Source organism: Macaca fascicularis, chromosome 1 (genome assembly GCF_037993035.2).
Source record: "Macaca fascicularis isolate 582-1 chromosome 1, T2T-MFA8v1.1".
Lineage (NCBI taxonomy): Eukaryota > Metazoa > Chordata > Mammalia > Primates > Cercopithecidae > Macaca > Macaca fascicularis.
Genome location: NC_088375.1, coordinates 47,636,917 through 47,657,263, shown reverse-complemented (window position 1 = coordinate 47,657,263; position 20,347 = coordinate 47,636,917). Strand labels below are relative to the sequence as shown.

The 20,347-nt window shown below is 33.7% G+C and overlaps 1 protein-coding gene across 19 annotated transcripts in view; it reads left to right on the top strand.

The window, feature by feature from the left end:
* The window catches only part of BRINP3 (BMP/retinoic acid inducible neural specific 3), a 400,301-nt gene extending 383,838 nt beyond the window's left edge, over positions 1-16,463 (top strand). For all 19 annotated transcript variants that reach the window (XR_012428565.1, XR_012428566.1, XR_012428564.1 and 16 more), the window contains one exon: positions 14,991-16,463. Coding sequence is in view for 16 of the 19 variants with exons in the window: in XM_074026386.1 (XP_073882487.1) it covers positions 14,991-16,107 (1,117 nt within the window). In the remaining 3 variants the exon portion in view is untranslated. The remainder of the gene's footprint in view (positions 1-14,990) is intronic.
* The last annotated feature ends 3,884 nt before the right edge of the window (positions 16,464-20,347 follow it).

Genomic DNA, 20,347 nt, shown 5'->3' with positions numbered 1-20,347 from the left:
AACTCTGCCCCTGTGATCCAATTACCTTCCACCAGGCCCCACCCCTAACACTGGGGACAACATTTCAACATGTGATTTGGGTGGGTGCAAATATCCAAACTATATCACGGGTATAATATAAGTATTTTTAGTGAAGAAGCATAGGATTCCTGAGGCTTCAGGTAGAACATAGACTGGTGAAGCTAGAAAGAAATTTAAAGACATTCTAGTAAAACCTAGTTGGTGTTATTAGTAAAAAAACATATTCCAAAAGAAGTTAATATATCCTCAAATCACACAACTTTGGAGTCCCCAAACCATGGATTGGACAGGTCGCATTTCATATCTCAAATCCAGCCATCGTTCTATCGTGTTTGCAATATACTAGAGATATGCTCCCTGGTTTTAGTTTTGTCACTAATTGATGGAGAATTGGAGTAATTTGCTATTGTTATTTCAGCTTTCTCATTTATAAACAAGAGTATAGTTCTACTTAATTCTGACTTATTTTGACTCAACTCTATTTTTCAGTAATTCCAGATGTCTGGAAATGGGTTAATGTATACAAACTTACTTAATGTCTCCTTAAAGGAGACACATGCTGTTTGTTTAACTAATTAGCATAATTCTGTGAAAGACTGGGATTATGTTCTTCTTTGTCCACATATATTTTAAATGGAGTGACTTTTCGGCAATGAGACTGACAAGTTGTTTCAGAACTTTATGTTCCACAATCTCTGCCCTCTCTAAATAAAGATAATAAACTGAAGTCACATTGAATAATTGTCCAAAGATGGTTAGGAAGAAGGAGGAGCAACAGGAGAAGGTAAGGGAGAGGGAGGATGAGGAGGAGTGGGAGAATAATAATTAAACAATTCACTTAATTAATTATTATGGATGAGGAGGAGTGGGAGAATAATAATTAATACATAGGGACTATGACCATGATTATAACAATAATCAATTGATTATTGTTTTTATCTTAAAATATTTAATTGGTAATATTTGTACATATTCAAGGTGTACCATATAATTTGATACGCATATACACTGTGTAGTATCAACAATTATCACAATCTAATTAGTTAAAACATCCTTCACCATCCATACTATACATTCACTCCCACGGTTTATTTTATAGCTGAAAGTTTGTACCATTCAACAATGCTTTCATGAAGAAAAAGAACTATATCATTTTCTTTTAACATGAAGCCCTGTGCTTTGAATACTGAATTGAAAGTGGGTTTGATTTAATCCTGGGTTCTTTCCTGGGGAATGTAATGTTTCAGTACAATTCTCATCAAAACAACTTAAGGCATTGATATATGTGACAGATTTCTTCCAATTTAGAGAACTAGGGAAATGCTGAGCTTCATATCATTTACTGGAGTGATTTATGTGGGAATAAACTCAAATGAGGAATAAAATATTTCTTAGAAGAATCCAAATACAGTTAAGAAGACACTAAAGAGAGACTTTTGATTCTCTAGAAAACAAAAAAGTATGAATTAGATTAAAAATTCAGTACCTATTTATTAATTTACAAATTGTTTTACATAATCCAAGACTGTAAATGGATTTTTCTAATCTTTTCAGTGCAAAAACAAAAAAGCATTGTGAAAGATATAGGCTATGCTACTTGCCTCCTGTGGTGCCATGGTCAGGGAAGTCATAATATACTAATGCATAGAAATATTCAATGATTGCAGTCTCATTTCAGTTAATATTCTATTATTATTTGACACTAGAATATATTCTCATAAATCAAGCAGATAGCCTATACTCTCAACATTAATTTGACATTGTTGCAGGAACAGTGTGATATGGATTGCTGAGGCTGAAAACACATAGTTAATTTTTAAAAGACTTTTCTTTACACGCCTCCAGGTTTTATCTTCAACAAGCACTAAAAAGCTTTCAGGTATATCCAGTCATGCTTGGAACCTCCACATTCTTTCCCATGTTATTACTACTTTTTTTGATTGTTGTACTAAGTTATATATTTTCCCTCTGTTTGGTGAAATAAAATCACCTGTCCATTTAGTCAATAAGCTCAACTTTCTCTTTCAGATTTTTAGTCTTTATATATATTTATTCCACAAAAGCTCAGAAAATTTGGCCTGCTTGGCTTTCATTTTAGAGTTGCTAAAAACAAGTTAGTTTTTGAGGTATTTTCCTCTAAACACTTTTTTGAGACTTAATATGCAAATCCATTCAAGCTGTTTCAGCCCTGGAACACTCCTCCAACCCTCCAATCTCCATTCACAGACGGTTCTTAATTTTTCTTTTTAATACAGAAAAAAATTGCTCCCAGTGGTCTCTCAAATTGATTTCAGGGTCAATCATCCATTATTTACCCTCCCTTCCTCTAGTTTCCTTATGTTTGTGGTCTTTGGCAAGAAGTCTCCTGCAGCTTGATATCTCATGTCTATTTTCAGGGTGAATAGCAGAAATTGTAGAGTACGCCATGGCTATTGACTAAGGAGTAAGAAGCAATCCAAGACTCTCCCACATTAGACTTCTGTTTGTTTCAGAACTGTGTAACATAGCTACCTCTAAGGGAAACAGGAAAAGTTGTTTCATTTTGGCACATTGTGTTGAACAAAATCAAGGTTCTGTTAGCAAGAATAATAGACCTGTGAATATTGGATAGGCAACCAATGGCAAATAAAGCACCCATTCTTAAATTACATATCTCGCTGCTGTTTCTCACTTACCTCCTCAGATTCCCTTTGCACCTCACACAACCAGATACTGTAACACTTCAATATATATAAAGATGACCTACTAATTAAAAACAGAATGGAAATATTTTGAATAAACTATTTAAATAAGGAGGTGATTACGACCAAGTCCAAAGTAATTCCCTTCCTCTGTCCCAATTAAAGTTCCTTTTTTTTTTTTTTTTTTTTTTTTTTTGAGACTGAGTCTCAGTCTATCGCCCAGGCTGGAGTGCAGTGGCGGGATCTCAGCTCACTGCAAGCTCCGCCTTCCAGGTTCACGCCATTCTCCTGCCTCAGCCTCTCGAGTAGCTGGGACTACAGACACCGGTCACCACGCCCCGCTAATTTTTTGTATTTCTAGAGGAGACGGGGTTTCACCGTGTTAGCCAGGATGGTCTTGATCTCCTGACCACATGATCCAACTAAAGTTTTAATAAAATAGTGTAGTCTAGTTCATGATAGTTTTTTGACAGGCTTATCTTGTGCTAGAAGAATCATGGATTGTGATTCAAAGTGTTTACATAATAACTTAACTTTCAAAATCAAAGGCTACTTGGTTTTAGCCCTATGTCCATTCAGTTTTTGTAATTTTTTTTCATGGAATATAGATGTAACCTAAAAATCTATTCCTAATGGCTGCAAACATCAACTGAGGTGAGTTCACCCTTTTTTAGCTTTTAAGCTGGTTGAATAAAAGGTCTGAGATATCCTGATCCAAGTCACTTCAGAATTCCATTTATACTACAGGATTTCCACAGTCATCTGGCTTTAAATTACTCTATGAAATATGTGTTTTAGTAGAGTGTGTTTGGCTAAACTGTAGAGAAACTATAAATATCAGGATGATATTAAGATGCCAGTGTGAGTTACATGCCCATGTTACTTTGCATTGCTTCATCCAGAGAAAGTAGAGCAGCTCATATATATATATATATATATATATATATATATATATATATATATATATATTTCTTTTTTTTTTTTTTTTTTTTTTCCCAAAGCTTATCTGGGCTGTCTGAAATGTTTCAGACAACTCTCACCTTAGAAGGGTGTGAGATTATAGTTACCTAGAAAAATATATTTTCTCAATATTTTTTTCACAATATTTTATGTGACCTTCTTGGGCTAGTAACATGATAGATAATAGAGTGATTGACAGCATGAGTTCCAGCTCATTTTCCTAGACAGACTGTCCTGTAACTTAAGAGGTATCCAGTGTACCTTACTCTCCCTGCTTATAAGTGGAGACAGTTAGAGCATTCACCACACATATTGGTTGCAAAGACTAAGTAAGCATTAATATGCAAAAAATGTTTCATAGTCCATCATGTACATGGTGAGTTCTCTTTATTGTATTAGGGTTCTCCAGAGAGACAGAGCCAGTAGAACAGATATATACAGATATACACACACACATATGAAAGGGGACTTATTAGAGGAATGAACTCACATGATTATAGAGGCTGAGAAGTCCCACAGTTGATCACCTGCAAGCTGGAGAACCACATAATCCAGTCATGAGGCTCAGTTCAAATCTGAAAGCCTCTGAACCAGAGAAGCCAATAGTGTAACTCAGTCTGAGAGTTGAAGGCCTGAGAACCTGAGGGACTACTGGTGCAAGTCTTGGAGTCCAAAGGCTGGAGAACCTGAAATTCAGATGTCCAAGGACAGGAAAAAAAAAAAAAAATTGTGTGCCAGCTCCAGAAGAGAGTGTGAACGAGTTTGCTTTTCCCCTGATGTTTTGTTCCATCCAGGTCCTCATTGGACTAGAAGGTGTCTGCCCACATTGGGTGAGAGCACATCTTCTTTATTCAGTCCACTGATTCAAATGGTAATCTCTTCTGGAAACACCCTCACAGGCATACCCAGAAATGATGCTTTTCCAGCTATCTGGGCATCCCCTAATCCAGTGAAGTTGATACCAAAACTTAGCCATCACATTGTATACTTGTGATTATTACTTTATGGTATACATGAGGAATGCGTCAATAGGTTGATGGCTCTGAATACTGGAGAGATTGTGACTCAGACCTCTAGTAAGTACATACTGAGGATCTGGTAAACTATGTCCAGAAGGTCTTTTGTTAATTCTTGGCTTGAAAATTATATATGATTTTATAAGGTCAAATTATATTTGTTAGAATAGGTATTTAATCTACATATCATATGTAAATATATGAGAGAAATTATGTAACTTTTCATATCATGGTTTTAGCAATTATTTACATATGATGTGGCTTTTTCTTTTGATCTTACAAAGAATCATTTTAATATCAAAAGACAATACATGATAAAAGTAATACATGGATACAAAAAGATAAGTTAACATAACTTTGTAAACCAAAAAATCCCAATACTGATAGTCAAATGATGTCAAAGTAGATTTACTGTTCAAAAATTACATTAAGGCTGAACTAGAAACACTAAGGAAAAAGCTTACGGATTTTCTCCCTGCTAACTGAACAGAGGAAGCTCTTCAAGTAACACAAATTTCTATCTTCCTGCCAGCTGATAAAAGGCTCTCATTTGTATTGTTGTAGTTTACCCCACAAAAGAGAGAACAGTGTATTTTTAATACCCATTTGATTTGTGTTGTTGCTGATATGATCCAAAGAGACTCATTTTTTTTTTTCCCAATCAGATGGTATTTTGGTTAGAGAGAGTCCTGTCAGTGAGGTGAAGGAGATGGTCTACATTTTGTATGTTTGTCTGGAAAACCAAGGATTAAATATTTGTTTATGCAGATGTGAGATAGTAATTTAAGTTAAATCATCATCGTTTGTTGTCTTATCTGGAAAAGAATGTGGCCAAAGATGGTTAGGCATACTAGATTGCTTCTGCCTTTAGAACAGTCATTTGATACATTCTGATTTTATTTTCTGCAAACATAATGTAATATTAAATTGTTAGAAAAATTAGGAGATAATACCTATGTACTCTTTTTCCTGAAAAGCAAAATCATGTGAAATAGGACCATATTTTACTGTTTCTATTAGTATTTTAAATGAGACAACTTTTAAAGTTACGAATTGTCATTCCTTAAAACACTGTATAAATTTTATACTAGCACGCATGCACACACACACACACACACACACACACAATTTGCTTCTCTCATAAAAGGTAACATTTACAAGGGCCATATAACCTATTATTTCCTAGTGATTTTGTGGCATCTGTGTTAATGCAGTTATGATTCTGAGTTCAGAATTTTATTCCAAGCGCTAGAAAACATTAATATAAAGCTCTTGCATTGTGAATGTGACTTGGTTGACCTTTTTGATCCATGAAGATCACCAATCCAGGACTCCCAGAAGGTGATATTTCTTGGTGTTTTTTGTTTTGTTTTGTTTTTTAATGGCCCAGTTTCTGACAACTATTCAGCTCCAGTATCTCCATCTACATTAGCATTTTAAAGATGACCAGTTTTGAAATTACATTTTAGTCAATCAAACTCCTGAACAATAATATAGAGTCTAGAATGCAATATTGTTATTTGATGACATAGCTGTCATATGACTTACAATACCAGAAATCAGATTATTATTTTGTAGATCATAAATTCATTGTAAAAAATTCAGTGCCTGAGTTATTTGATTTTCCCCGTAAGAGAGGTTTTAAGAGTATTCACTGTTACATTTTCATGCCAACATAAGTCCAGGTCAATTTTGATCTAGCAATTTTGTTTGGAGAGGTTGGGAGAAAAAGCACTTTGTTAGTCTCTAGGGATTCTAGTGTAACAATATACATTTTCTTCTTTCTTAGGAGATTATATTCCAATTAGGAAAGCTAACATGTAGACAAACACAGATACTATCAGGAATTGTATATTTTAGTTGAAATCATAAGATAAGAATCTATTATACAACACTATATTGTTATAGAGGGCTGAATTACAAATACAGTAATATCTATAACAATTAATACACTGGTCCAAAAAAGTAAGTCATTCTAAGTTAGATTGTTAAGGAAGATCATTTAGGGTAAGAAAAATTGAATTTAAATCTTGAACTGGCTAAGCAGAGGAAAAAGGACATTCGATTCTGTAAAAGAAAATTCCAGGTAGTTGAAATTGTACATGACATATTTAGGACGGTAACAAGGACAGATTTGTAAGTGTGGAAAATATGTTGAGTAATGACAGCTAGATGTTGTCAGAATGTAAAGGCTTCAAAGAAAATATTTTATTGAGTAATGACAACTAGATGTTGTCAGAATGTAAAGACTTCAAAATAATTTAGATTTTTATATGAAAGGTATTGGGGTATCATGCAATCAGAAATTGATCAATTTAAGTAGATTAGCTTGGAAATACAAATCTAATAAAGCTATTTTACAAAAAACCCTGCATTCAGGATTTTCAGAAACCAAGTTCTTGCTTTAATTGAGACACAAAGGAATGAGCTGATATTCAGCATTGAGGACAACACGATGATTGTAAAAAGAGCAAAAATAGTGAGGCCACAGACATTTGGTTTGGAGGGATGCTAAATTGTACCACTTTTAGAAGCACACTGAAATTTCATTAAATTATTTAAATGATACAATTTCATTTGTTTTCAGGTTTTCAGTGTTCATCAAGAAAAATGTATTGATCTGTCTTTAAACTGATGAGAAATTGATCAGGAAACATATTTTAAAGAAAAACAGATATTATGAAAATAAGTCCAGGTTTTAAAATGTCTACCACTCACTGGGTAATAAGAAAACAATGTTAAATATATGTTTTTAAAAATTCTTCACAACCAGGGACATTTCCAGGTTAGGTCTACATTTGCTTTTCTAGCTTCCTCTCCATGTTGTTCATTAATGTATTTATTCATATAAAATTTATATATAGTTTCAAATATTAGGGTCACAGATGAACAGATTTATGAAGGATGAAATGAAACGACCATTTAAAAATAATATTATACTTTTAAATTCCTTAAAATTTATTGTTTAGATTTTCAAATTTGAACTCATAATGCAGAGATTTTAAGAGCAACAAAGGTTTTGAAGGTTGTAATGCAAAGATTTAAGCATAAACACTGTAAACTGATTTAGGTACTTTATGATAATAAAATTGTGAAATAAACATATGATATATATACACATATATATAATTGTTTTCATTATATATGTGCGCATGTGTACATAATTGTTTTCACTCACAGGATACAAATGATGTAGCTGGTTTGATAATAGTGACCTGGTGTAATGAATATTATGGGGGGGTGAATACCAGGATGTTATAAAAGAACATAGGAGAGGCCTGATTGCTCTTATTTGCAAAATAATTGCATGTATCAATATTCCTCAATTACACTAACTACTTAACAGCCTGAACTTGCCTATAATAATACATTTTAAACCTTTTATCTTAATATATGATTTAGTGAAAAATATATTTCAATTGACAGTAATCTTTGATAGAAAATTGCATATGTATGCTAATTTTTAAAATATAAGTATTTTTGATAATTTTTTACTTCCAGAAAAGTAATTGTGTTTATCTTTGTGTGCCTCATGTTTCTCACTTTGAATGTTGATGTGTTTCTTTTTGTATTTTATGTTTTAAGTGGAAGAGACATTTATCTATTGATTTTTTTAAATTATCTAATCAAATGCAGCATAGATGTGGGCAGAAAATTTCTATAGTTCTCTGAGAAGTAAGCAGACTTTTCTGTGCACACCACTTAACCAGATGAAGTAATAAATTATTTGAATTATATCTGTTCATGATCATAAGAAGCTGTGATTCTGGAGAAATGGAGACCAGGGGATATATCTTTAGATCTGGCACTTACTAGCTGTTTGGCCTTGGACACGTTCTGGTTATTTAAATTTTTTACAACTCGTGTGCTTATCTGTAAGTTAGGATAACAGGCATACTTATATCAGGGAGTAGTGAGAATTGTGACAATAAAATAATCCTTGTAATACTACTGTTCACATGAGAAAAGCTCAATGAATATTAACATCAGCTAATATTATCTTTAAAATATAACCTACATCTTCAACTGCTTCACGCACTTATTCATTGCATTCTTGCAAGCCAAAAGTATTAGTAGATAATTGAATTTAGGTTAATAAATTAAAGTGTGTGTGTGTGTGTGTGTGTGTGTACTTTCTTGAGAGACTCAAACTTGAAGGATCTTTGAAAGCGACGTTTCCTTTTCTCAGAGTGTAAAATTATTTCCAAGAGTGAAACTGTTGTGTGTCAGGAGTGTCAACATGAGCCCTAGGCAGCACTGCCAAAACTGAGATGGCCAGAGCAGCAGTCAAGAGAGAGAAAGTGACAGAATTTTATTTGGCTTTATCTGTCTGTGACTGAGCTAATAATCAGCTTATGCTTGCTTAAATGGCTGTGGATGCCTAATTCCAAATTTATATTTAAAGTATTCATGTCTGAGAATAACAAATCTATGAAGGCAGAAATAAAATAGCATAACCAAAAAAAAGTGCTAATCTTTAACTTCAAAAAGGTTCTGAAATTATATTGTTTAGGTTTTAAAGTTTGGATCCACATTGCACAGATTTGGAGAGCAATAAAGGATTAGAAGATTGGAATAAGGGACCTTTGAAATAAGATTATTACTGCTCAGAGCAGATTTAACCATGAGACGAGGTAATTGTTTTTCTACCAACATATGTTCTAATACTTCAGTGCAAAGCGCTACACATCTAGAATGTTTGTCCTGAATTTGAGCAATATTGTTTTGCATATTTTTGAGGGTTCCAAAAGGATCACAAAGAGGGCATACAAGTATATTTAAATACAGTCTTGATCATGTTATTAAAATGGCATATATTTTTTAAAAGGTGAAACACAGGGATATAGTGTAATATTATGCATGAATGCATGAATTGTTGAAGAGAAAATGAAATGTTCCATCTTCTGAGAAAAAAAAAGTGGCTATAATAAAGAAAATGCCTACAATATTTCTTTAAAAGATGATAGTGGGAATAACATTCATAATAATAGGAATAAGAGGTAACATTTATTTCCTGTTTATTCTGTGCACATTCTTTTAAATGCTTTACCTGCAATTGTGCTTTAATTGTTAGCACAACCCTATATTTAATTCCTATTTTCCAGGTGAAGTAAATGAACAGGATTCAAAGTAGACAGTCTGGCTCCTAAGAAAATGGTCTTAAGCCAATATAGTGTATTGTCACTCAAGAACCTAAATGTGATATCACAATTAAAAGTTATTGTATCTTTGATGTTGTCCTGCTATGGCAATAAATGACTGTTTTCCCTGAGGTTGTTAAGTGCTTCCATGTGCCCCCTCCCTCACTCCGTTATCCTGTGAAACAAAACTTTCAACACATATTTAAAAAATAATACTTAGATATTTTCCTCTGAGTTTGTCTTCATTCTAATGCTTAATAGATATGTAACCAAGTCATTAAAATTGATAAGGTTCAATAATATTCAAATTTTAAAATGGGGTTAGCATTTACAAACTACTGAAAGGAGATGAAAATAAAAGTGACTGGCCCCAGACATGAGAGATGTTCACCAAACAGTTAGTTAATATTACTGGACCAGAACAGAGGTGATGTATTATGACAGGCTTTAGTGTGTGGCTTATTCTTCTTATGTGTAAAATTTCTACTACACTTTACAAATTTTATTGTACAAGGTTGCCACAGAGCCCCAAAATGCATGTAAATTAAAAGCCATCTGCTGTTGTCCTCTTCCCTACAGAAGTTTCAACTTTTCCTTACCTTCTTGTAGACATATTCCTCCATATTGATGGTTAGCTGGTATTTAAGGAATCCCTAATAACAATTTTGGGTTGTTGATTTACATACATAATGGACCTTGCAACCTCTTTGTATACATAATAGTTCTCTGGGACTGCATATTTTAAATGAGATTCCTGAATCCTACTCCTAGAAATTATTATGTCTGGGGTGGGGCCCAGGAATTTGGTTCACCACTCATACCTAACATCTTTTATGAAAGAAATGATCAAATCTTAAGTTGATTTTCTTTAAAACAAAAAATATTTAGAATCAAACATTTCATTCATGTTGTTTCATTATGAGCATTTACTAAGTGTAAGACTCTGTCGTAGATGGGTTTTACATGTTACGTCCTTTCATCCTGGCAATAGATCAGCAAGTGAAATCACAGTTTAACACATTGGGACTCAGAAAGCTATCGACAGTCCACAGTCATGCAGAATCCTAATTTGAACAAATGTTTGCTTGAATTCCAAAGCTTCTGCTGAAGGTTAAAGAGACTAAGTAACTTGTCACAGGTCACAGGGTAAAGTATGGCTGTAAAGTCAGATATTCACACTCCTACTCTAGTCCTCTTTTGGAACATGTGTAATGTGTATCCTGTGGAGAAGAGCAAATCTTAAATAAATGGAAAATATTATAGGTTGAACAAAGATGACTAGAATAAACAGCTGTCTAAACATTTCAAAATAGTATGTCACATGATTTCTCCATGATATAAACATTAATGGCCTTTTAGCTAATGACTGATTTTTCCAATTAAATTTTAAGTGAACTCTGGAAGGTATTTTTCTGCTCATAATTGTTTCCCCTAAAAGATTTTTGAGGAATTATTTTCAAAATGTAAATTCTTCCGGATAGATTAAGATTGCCTATATCCTTGAACTGCTCCAAATCATGATATTTATCATGTCAATTGCTTTTTTAAAGTTTGCGTTCTAGTTTGCTTCTTCTGTTCCTTAATAATCTATAGTTCCATCACCATAATATATTTATCCCTCCCCTTTCCTTAGTTTCTCTCTGTCTTTTTCCTCCCTTCCTTTTTTCTTCTTTTATTTAGAATGCTTACTGAAGTATTATAAAGCAGATATCAGGAACACTGCCACATGTTTGATAAAAACCAGTAGAAGACCTACCTGCCACCTATGCAGTCACAATCCTTAGCCCAAGTAGACCGTAAATAGTGTGTCTAACTAATGTGTATACATGAATAAAATGTGGCTTCTTTTATTTGTGTTAATACATAAGCATAAAAAGAAACAAACTGGAAATACACTTGATACGAACTAATTTTGAATTGTCAGGACACGTGTCTCTAAAATTCTTTTGAAGTTTTAGGATAAAGTAAGGGGAGCTAAAGTTTACCTTGTTGGGTAGGGGAACCAACTATGTGAAAAATCCATTATACAATTCTGAAATGTGCTTAGTCTTTATTTTTGACTGCTGCTTTCACTAAGATTACACAAGGATTAAAGAAAAGACAAGTAACTACATGTCTTCTTTCTTGAAAAATCTATTTCGTCTTTATGGAATGTAGTAAAATAGTAAAAGGTAGGTGCTAGAGGAAAAAGGACACAAAGGAGCGAGGAAGAAAATCTACATGCTATCTCTTTAGTCCCAGGGTACCAGAGCTTTGGCAGTATGCTGAATTATCAATATTCATATATTAGAGCTGAAACCCAAGAAGCTGAAATCCAACAGCTGAAACGCTTTTCTTCCATAATGTATTTGCCAGACGTGCAAAGGATTGGAAAAGATGGAAAGCTGGAAAAAGTTCTTGCTTTTCTAAAGTGTCCAAATGATTCTTTCTACAGTGCCCTACTTTTGTGAGCTCTATTTTTGCCTTAGGTCTATTCATTTCATTTATTGTTTTCTTCTCATGATTTAGAAATATGATTAGAGCTTACAGTGGGAAATGAGTTGGCTCAAGGAATTGATTCTTTGGTTTCAGGGAAGAAAATATAATTTTCATCTGAATAGGATGTATATTTTATGTAGTTTCTATTAGATATTAGATATACATATACATAAATAAGATACACATAGATATACATAAATAAGAACTGAATAAAGAAGCAAAAATGGGGAGGACAGCACAAGAGAGAGAGAGCAATGAAAAAAGGAAGAAGGAAAACCAAGGAAGGAATAAATGAGGAAAAATGTGATTGAAAAAAGAATGAAATGGTATAAACATGTAAGTAACTGTAAATGATGAATCTGTAGTATTAACATCTGAATTCTATGACTAAATACAGAAATGATTAATCAACCTATTTTATACACCAGCAAAAGAAAGCTTTTTGCACATATATTCTGTGGTGAGAAAACAAGGAACCACAGCAAGCATAACAGAGACACTTATATATTGATGTAATGTTTATGAAGTGCCAAACAGCCTCACATTTTTGTTCTTTCACAACACACTGGGCATGCTTTTGGGATATTTTTTGAGAGAATTTGTCTTAAAAGTATCTGGAGGACTTAAAAAATGAATTATCTTAGTCCACATTATGCTGCTTTAAGAGAATGTCACAGAGTTGGTCATTATAATGAACAAAAATATATTGGCTCAGGTTTCTGGAGTCTGGAAAGTCAAGATCAAAAGAATGGCATCTGGGGAGGGCCTTTTTGCTGCATCATCTGATGGCAGAAGGGCAAAGAGAGGGCAAGACAGGGAGCAAAAAGGAGCCAAACTTGCCTAATTATAAGAAACTAACTCCCAAGATAAGGGCATTAATCTGTTCATGAGGGCATTTCTCCAAGGACACATATTCCATTAGATACTACCTCACAATATCACTGCATTAGCAACCAAGTTCCCAGCACATGAACTTTGGGAGACATGTTCAAGCCATGAATCTAATAGGTTTAAGATTTCAATCAGTGATTTTCAGTATAAGAAAGAATTAAGAGGAAAATGTTTTATGGTTGGCTTAGATTTGATTTACTTTTTTATTTTCTTCTGAGTATATATAATGCAGTTGCATTTAGAGAAGCTGGACAAGAAAGGTTTTTGCATGTTTTTAATTGTGCAAATGTCAAATAAAGTATTGTATTACTTTACTACGTGCTACTTCAGAGCTAGGATTTCCCAAGTGTATTAAATGTTCAGTTTAGCATTTAAATTTCACTTAAAAATACGCTTCTTTAGAAAATATTCCTTTGGCTAATCCATGCATTTTATTCAATATTCAATAAATATTAAAGGCTTGTTATCTCCTGGAATTCTACTGGGCACAGGTTATATAGCTATGAAAGAAAACATACAAGAGTTTGGCAAAAGGGTGTTATATGTAATGAGAGAAACAATATAAATAAGTAAATACACAGTAATACAAAATCTTAAGCAGAAAAAGGTGCTATGAAAAATAGTAAGTAGATATTTAAAGGACTGAGTGCAGCATATATATTTTGCAGGAAATCCCAAACGTATTAAATGTGAACACCAAAAACTCATAAGAATACCAAAAATAGAATTGTTGTGTATCTACTGTGAAACAGACACTTTGCAATATTCTAAGTACATGCACAGAGTTACACCCTAATTTATTTCTCACAAAATCTCAACCTGGAAGATATTACTATTCCCATTTTTCACATGAGAGAACTGTGTGTTATAGATGCTGTGCAACTTTTCCCATGATCATACATCCAGTATGAGAAAGCAACAAACTAAAAACAAGGAATTGTGTTTTTACAAGGCCATTGCTCTTCATTCATTATTTTACTGGTTTTAAAACACCAAAATGGTTTAAATAACATGAGAAAATCGGAAAAGTGAGATTTGAAATTGGAATCATGATTAACCTGATTAGAAAAAAAAAATGTTAATGACTCAAATCAAACACATTAAACTAACACACTTACCCCTTATTGAAGGAGCTTGTTGATTTTAATGAGATATTTTCAACTATTTTCTTGAACAGCCTGTAAGAATAAACTCAAGCATGTTTTAATAATATGATCTTTTTGAGTGGGTACATGTTCTTTCAATGTTGATGACAACCCTAGCATCTAAATACACTGATTGACAATTTAGAGCCGTTTGGTTTTCTTTCATTTTTCTTTTACTTTCTATTCATGCTTCCTGCAACACTAGTGGTCTATGAAGCTAAGAGTAAATGAATGAACAATCACCATTTATATGCTCTAATTCTCCTACAGATATTTTATGATAAAATCACTTACGTTTCTTTTTGTTGTTATTTCAAAACAATAATGACCTATTTTTATCTACAATTATCTTCCATGTGCACTAATGAGATAGCATGCAATCTCTTTAGAAGATATCACATATTTAGAAACGCATTGCAGTTCAGATCAAGTATAGCTCTAATCTTGTTTTGCACAGTGATAAATGGAATATACACACACGTGTGTGTGTTTGTATTATATAGTCTAATTATAAGTTCTATGAATATTTTATTTCTTTTAAATTACTGGCTGGAGATGACCTGAAGAAATGATAGTGAAGATTTCTGAGCTAAGGTTTACTGCAGTACACAAAATATCTTTGTATTTATGTAGATTCGTTTTGTTTTGTATTTCTAGAACCTCGACCTACTGGCTTACTCGCATCCAGTCTTTTCTCTACTGCAATGAGAACGGCCTCCTAGGCAGCTTTTCAGAAGAGACGCACTCGTGCACGTGTCCGAACGACCAGGTGGTCTGCACCGCGTTCCTGCCCTGCACAGTGGGAGACGCCTCCGCTTGCCTGACATGCGCACCAGACAACCGCACCCGCTGTGGCACCTGCAACACCGGCTACATGCTCAGCCAGGGGCTCTGCAAGCCTGAAGTCGCCGAGTCCACCGATCACTATATTGGCTTTGAAACTGACCTGCAAGATCTCGAAATGAAATATCTGCTGCAGAAAACGGACAGACGAATAGAAGTCCATGCCATTTTTATCAGCAATGACATGCGCCTCAATAGCTGGTTTGATCCCTCCTGGCGTAAGCGGATGCTCCTCACCTTGAAGAGTAATAAGTACAAGTCAAGTCTGGTCCATATGATTTTGGGTCTCTCTTTACAGATTTGCTTAACTAAAAACAGCACGTTGGAGCCAGTGTTGGCTGTTTACGTCAATCCCTTCGGAGGCAGCCACTCTGAGAGCTGGTTTATGCCTGTGAATGAAAACAGCTTTCCAGACTGGGAGCGGACTAAGTTGGACCTCCCCCTGCAGTGTTATAACTGGACATTAACTCTGGGGAACAAATGGAAGACATTTTTTGAGACAGTACACATCTACCTGAGGAGCCGAATCAAGTCCAACGGCCCCAATGGTAATGAAAGCATTTACTACGAACCTCTGGAGTTTATTGACCCTTCCCGGAACCTGGGCTATATGAAAATCAATAACATTCAAGTGTTTGGCTACAGCATGCACTTTGACCCTGAAGCAATTCGGGACCTGATTTTGCAGCTGGACTACCCCTATACTCAGGGATCCCAGGACTCAGCACTTTTGCAACTACTAGAGATCAGAGACCGTGTAAATAAACTCTCCCCACCTGGTCAGCGTCGTCTAGATCTTTTCTCTTGCTTGCTTCGTCATAGACTCAAGCTGTCTACTAGTGAGGTGGTGAGGATCCAATCTGCTCTTCAGGCGTTTAATGCCAAATTGCCAAACAAAATGGATTATGACACGACCAAATTATGTAGTTAACCATAAATGTCAAGCACAACCCAAAATCTTGAAGGAGTTTTTACAGTGCTTTTGTGGAACAGTTTATGTTTGGAAGAGTAAATTTAAATTGTCTTTTCAATATCTGTCTTATATCAGTCAATAACATTGGATGGAAATTTACACACATGAACTTGCTGACAATGAATATATTATACTGCAGTTTTGGTTTATGAATGAAATAAATACTGACACCAGTCTAGAAGACATTCTACTTTTTACAATAAATTTCATTTGTAATTTTATATGTTCCGTGGCAATGCTTTTGTGCATTACATCCTCTAGCGGGAACATAAAAAGATACCAATAAAATTTTGTAGCTGAACAGTTATTAAAAAGAAGTGCTGTGGGATTCCTTTTTTCCATGAAATGAGTTCTATTTTGGTATAGTTTGTTAGAACCTGGGGAAAATTCACCAAGACTTTTTAATGGAAACATTTGAAGGTCTCTTTCAATTATCTTTATGGAAAACCCAACTAGATAGAATACTTATTATTCAGTTTTTTTGTTTTGTTTTGTTTTGTTTTTGTTTTATGGTTAACAGAACAACGACAGTAGTACGTTTATTACCTGTATTTAGGAAACCAATACTAGAGACATAATTACAATTAAAGTATTCAGATAAACTAATTCTTAAATATCAGAACATTTTGGCAAACATACAGAAAAATCAGTGTGATAATAAGGTATATCATGGAGAAAGCAAACCCTTAATTTCCTTAGCAACTTGCTTTCTCCTTCCCTTTCTACATTCTAGGAACCAGTAATCAGCTCACTCGGCACAATTATTTTAATTTCAAGTCCTGAAAACCTAGTTATTCCAGCACTTTATCCGTGTCAATAAAACATTCTAGAGTTCACAAATTGTAAAGTAATGGTATAAAATAAATGTTCAAATAACTAGTTCAAGCATAAATAGATTTGTTTCCCTCTCCCAGAGAAGCTCATAATACTAAAAATATTTTGAGGAGAAAATGAGTTCAATATGAAACCAATTTTAGTTCAAAATGGTGATCTGAAAATTAAGTTCCCATTTATTCGTGAAATAATATTAGATATATTATTAGTTTTTTTTCTGTAAACTTGAATTTCATTTGTGTTTAACTATGTGACCGTATCTGTAAAATGTGTTTTTTGCTATTTATCACTCAGCTCTATTCTAGATAGCTTATAAATATTTTCTTATTACTTAACCAAATCCATTGTCCAGGCCAGACCATTTCCTGTTGGTCATGAAGGCATTTCTCAGGACACAGAGAAAGAACCCCATGGCATGGATGAAAAAAAGAACTGATAGAACAAACATTAGAATACAGCCATTCTTGATTCTTGGGTTATTTTTAATTCCTAAGCATTTAAGAGCAAAAGACTGTTCAGACAGAAAATAACCAATACACCATAAGCAAAGAATTGTTCTTCCACCTAATATATGCGTAGCTGAATGTCTTACTTCGGTTAGCTGATTTTTTAAAAAATATTAATTTCTGTCATAGTAGGTCATTCAACAGAAAATTTATATTAGTATTAAACACCATCTTTCTGGAATCATAGAAATTATTGTTTTTGTTTAATTCTGACAATAGCACTAAGTTATAAATTATCATTCTCATTTTCTTGGTGAAAATAACAAAGGTTCATGGTGGCTTGTCAAGCTCCCCAAGATCACAAACTAAGTTGAAATATCAAGATTCCAATATAGACTTCTCTGGAACAAATTCATCCTCTTTTTATTGCACCACTGAGCATTAACTGAACCATCATATTTCTGTATTTAATTTCATTTCATGCAATGGCTTATGGTGAAACAGGAGTAACCTAAGAAATTGAGGTCTAAATCAGTAAACATTATATGACACACACTCACAGTACTTCCAAAACATTATATAAAGCCGGCATTGATCATACACAATTAGTCATCCACAGGGTGACCAAGTTTATCAAACATAGACACTATGTTTCAAAAGACACATACTATAAAAGTCAGAGATGCCTCCAGAACCTTTTCCAGAAGAGTCTTGAAGGTCCAGCTATCTAGAGCCTTGACACCCAGAAACCATCTGAGCAACATGCACAATTACCAATGGACTCTGAAGAACATTAATTTCATTGTACTTGAAAGAAATTATCAGGAGTGCTACTTCTTTTATTGCACAGCTAACTTATTCCTGGCCACCATGTGAGAAAGAAGACCTATGACCACAGGTAAGAAAGTTCATAACTGGGTCTTATCCTGGGACTCCTCATGTCTGGCAAGTCTTGTCACAAAGGTCCTATTCAATAAAATAAAAGGAGCTCCAGCTCTTCTAGTGCTCTGCCAGTGAGTGTTTAATATCTCTGAGTCAAGGTTTCTCCTGAAAGGAGAGAAGTAATATCAATACCTTTTTCTGAATGTTGTGTCTAAAATAACATGAATACAATCTACATAAACATTCCAAGCAAATTCTACAGGGATATATAGAGTTAGAGGATACATGACTAAAACATAAACATATTTTATGTTTCCATTTCTCACATATTACCACCTATTAAGAAATGTCCAATAAGAAATAGACTATATTAATAATCTAAGTTAATACAACATGAGTTACCAATGTATAAGAAAAATGCAGTTCAAAAACATTTAATTTTTCATGAATTGGCTTATATGCAACCATTTTCGCTCACTGTGACTTTAGGAAATTGGGTATTTTTAATAAAAACTTTTATTTTAAAATTTTCAATATAAACTTTATTGTCAAAACCTTATTTAGAATGAAAGATATATTTGAAATCATGTTTCAAAAATAGGACATTTTACTTCATTTAGATTCTTGATATCCACAAATTCATGCCTCTAAATTTATCTTGAAGTTAATAAATTCAATAGTACTTGAACTTCTGAAAATCAAAAATTTATTGTGAATACATTTCTTCTAGGAACACCTCTTAGTGCACCAACTATTTTGATGACCATGACAGTGTGACTTGACTTGCAATCTCTGGAATCTCAAGTTGCATTTTTGCAAGGTGAATCTGTTTCCAAATGTTCCCTCTCAGCTCAAAGAAATAAAAATGAAAATGCAGAAATAGCTGATGGTCTCAGGTGCATTTCAATAATACAAGACGATTCACTTTCTCTTCTCTCTCTCTTCCGCTTTCTCTCTCTCTCACTCTTGCTCTCTCTCTCTCTCCCCCACCCTGCCCTGTCTTTGTGGTCATTCTCAAAATGTGAAGAAATAGCTTGGAATGAACCAGGACCATGGACTGTTCTATAATCCTATACAGACCTTCTTTTGTTTTCTTCATTGTGCACATTGAAAAGCTCTTCATTTTGAACAGATACGAAATATGTTCATTTGAATAAAATAACCCATTTGAAAAAACTTAAGAGCAAAATAAGACTATATATACTTGCTAAAGTGGAAGTTATAGAATACAGGAATTCAACTGGAAGGAAAGTGAAAAGTTTTGGAAACCAAATAGAAAAGACACCTTTTACATAATAAACTTGGTATAAAATTTTAAGAGGCTACATACAGGTTTTCCAATTCAATGTGACAAATGAAAAGAACATTTTAAATAAACCAAACCACACTATGATAACAGCACCACTCTGAGTCTGTGCCTGGACGATTTTAGTAGAATAATAACCATTTAGCAAACTTAGACGTTTTCCCTCTAGCCTTAAGTATAATATTTATCATTTGATTCACATATGCTAGTATCCTTAGGAAGTATAGTCCAGTCGGTTGAATTTTTAAAACTTGAGAGTTTACACTTTGTCATTCCTATTTACTATACCATCTATTTATGCTGTTGCTATTGACATTCTTTCTTTCCTCCAACTATGAGATCAGATTTGTAATTCTATGTCTAGTCTTTCCTAGTCTAATAATTTCAAGAATTATAATTCAGTCAGTTTGATAATTCCAGTATTTGGCAAGTGCATCTTAGTTAGCAGGACATTTTTACAAACATCTCCGTTTCTTTTACATGAAGGCAACATTAGTTACTTTAATGAACTATGAATAACTGGTAAATTAGAATATCCATGTCAAATTATTTGATACTTAGGACATGGCAGCCAAGTGTAGTAAATTAGTACAATGAAATTCAAAGTGAAGCAAAAATATTACTCTTGAAATTCTGCTGTGTGCTAGCAATCGGATTAACCAATGAATGATTGAAGTACTATTTTATTTTACGATGACAGAATATGGCTATCACATAATAACTATAGTAC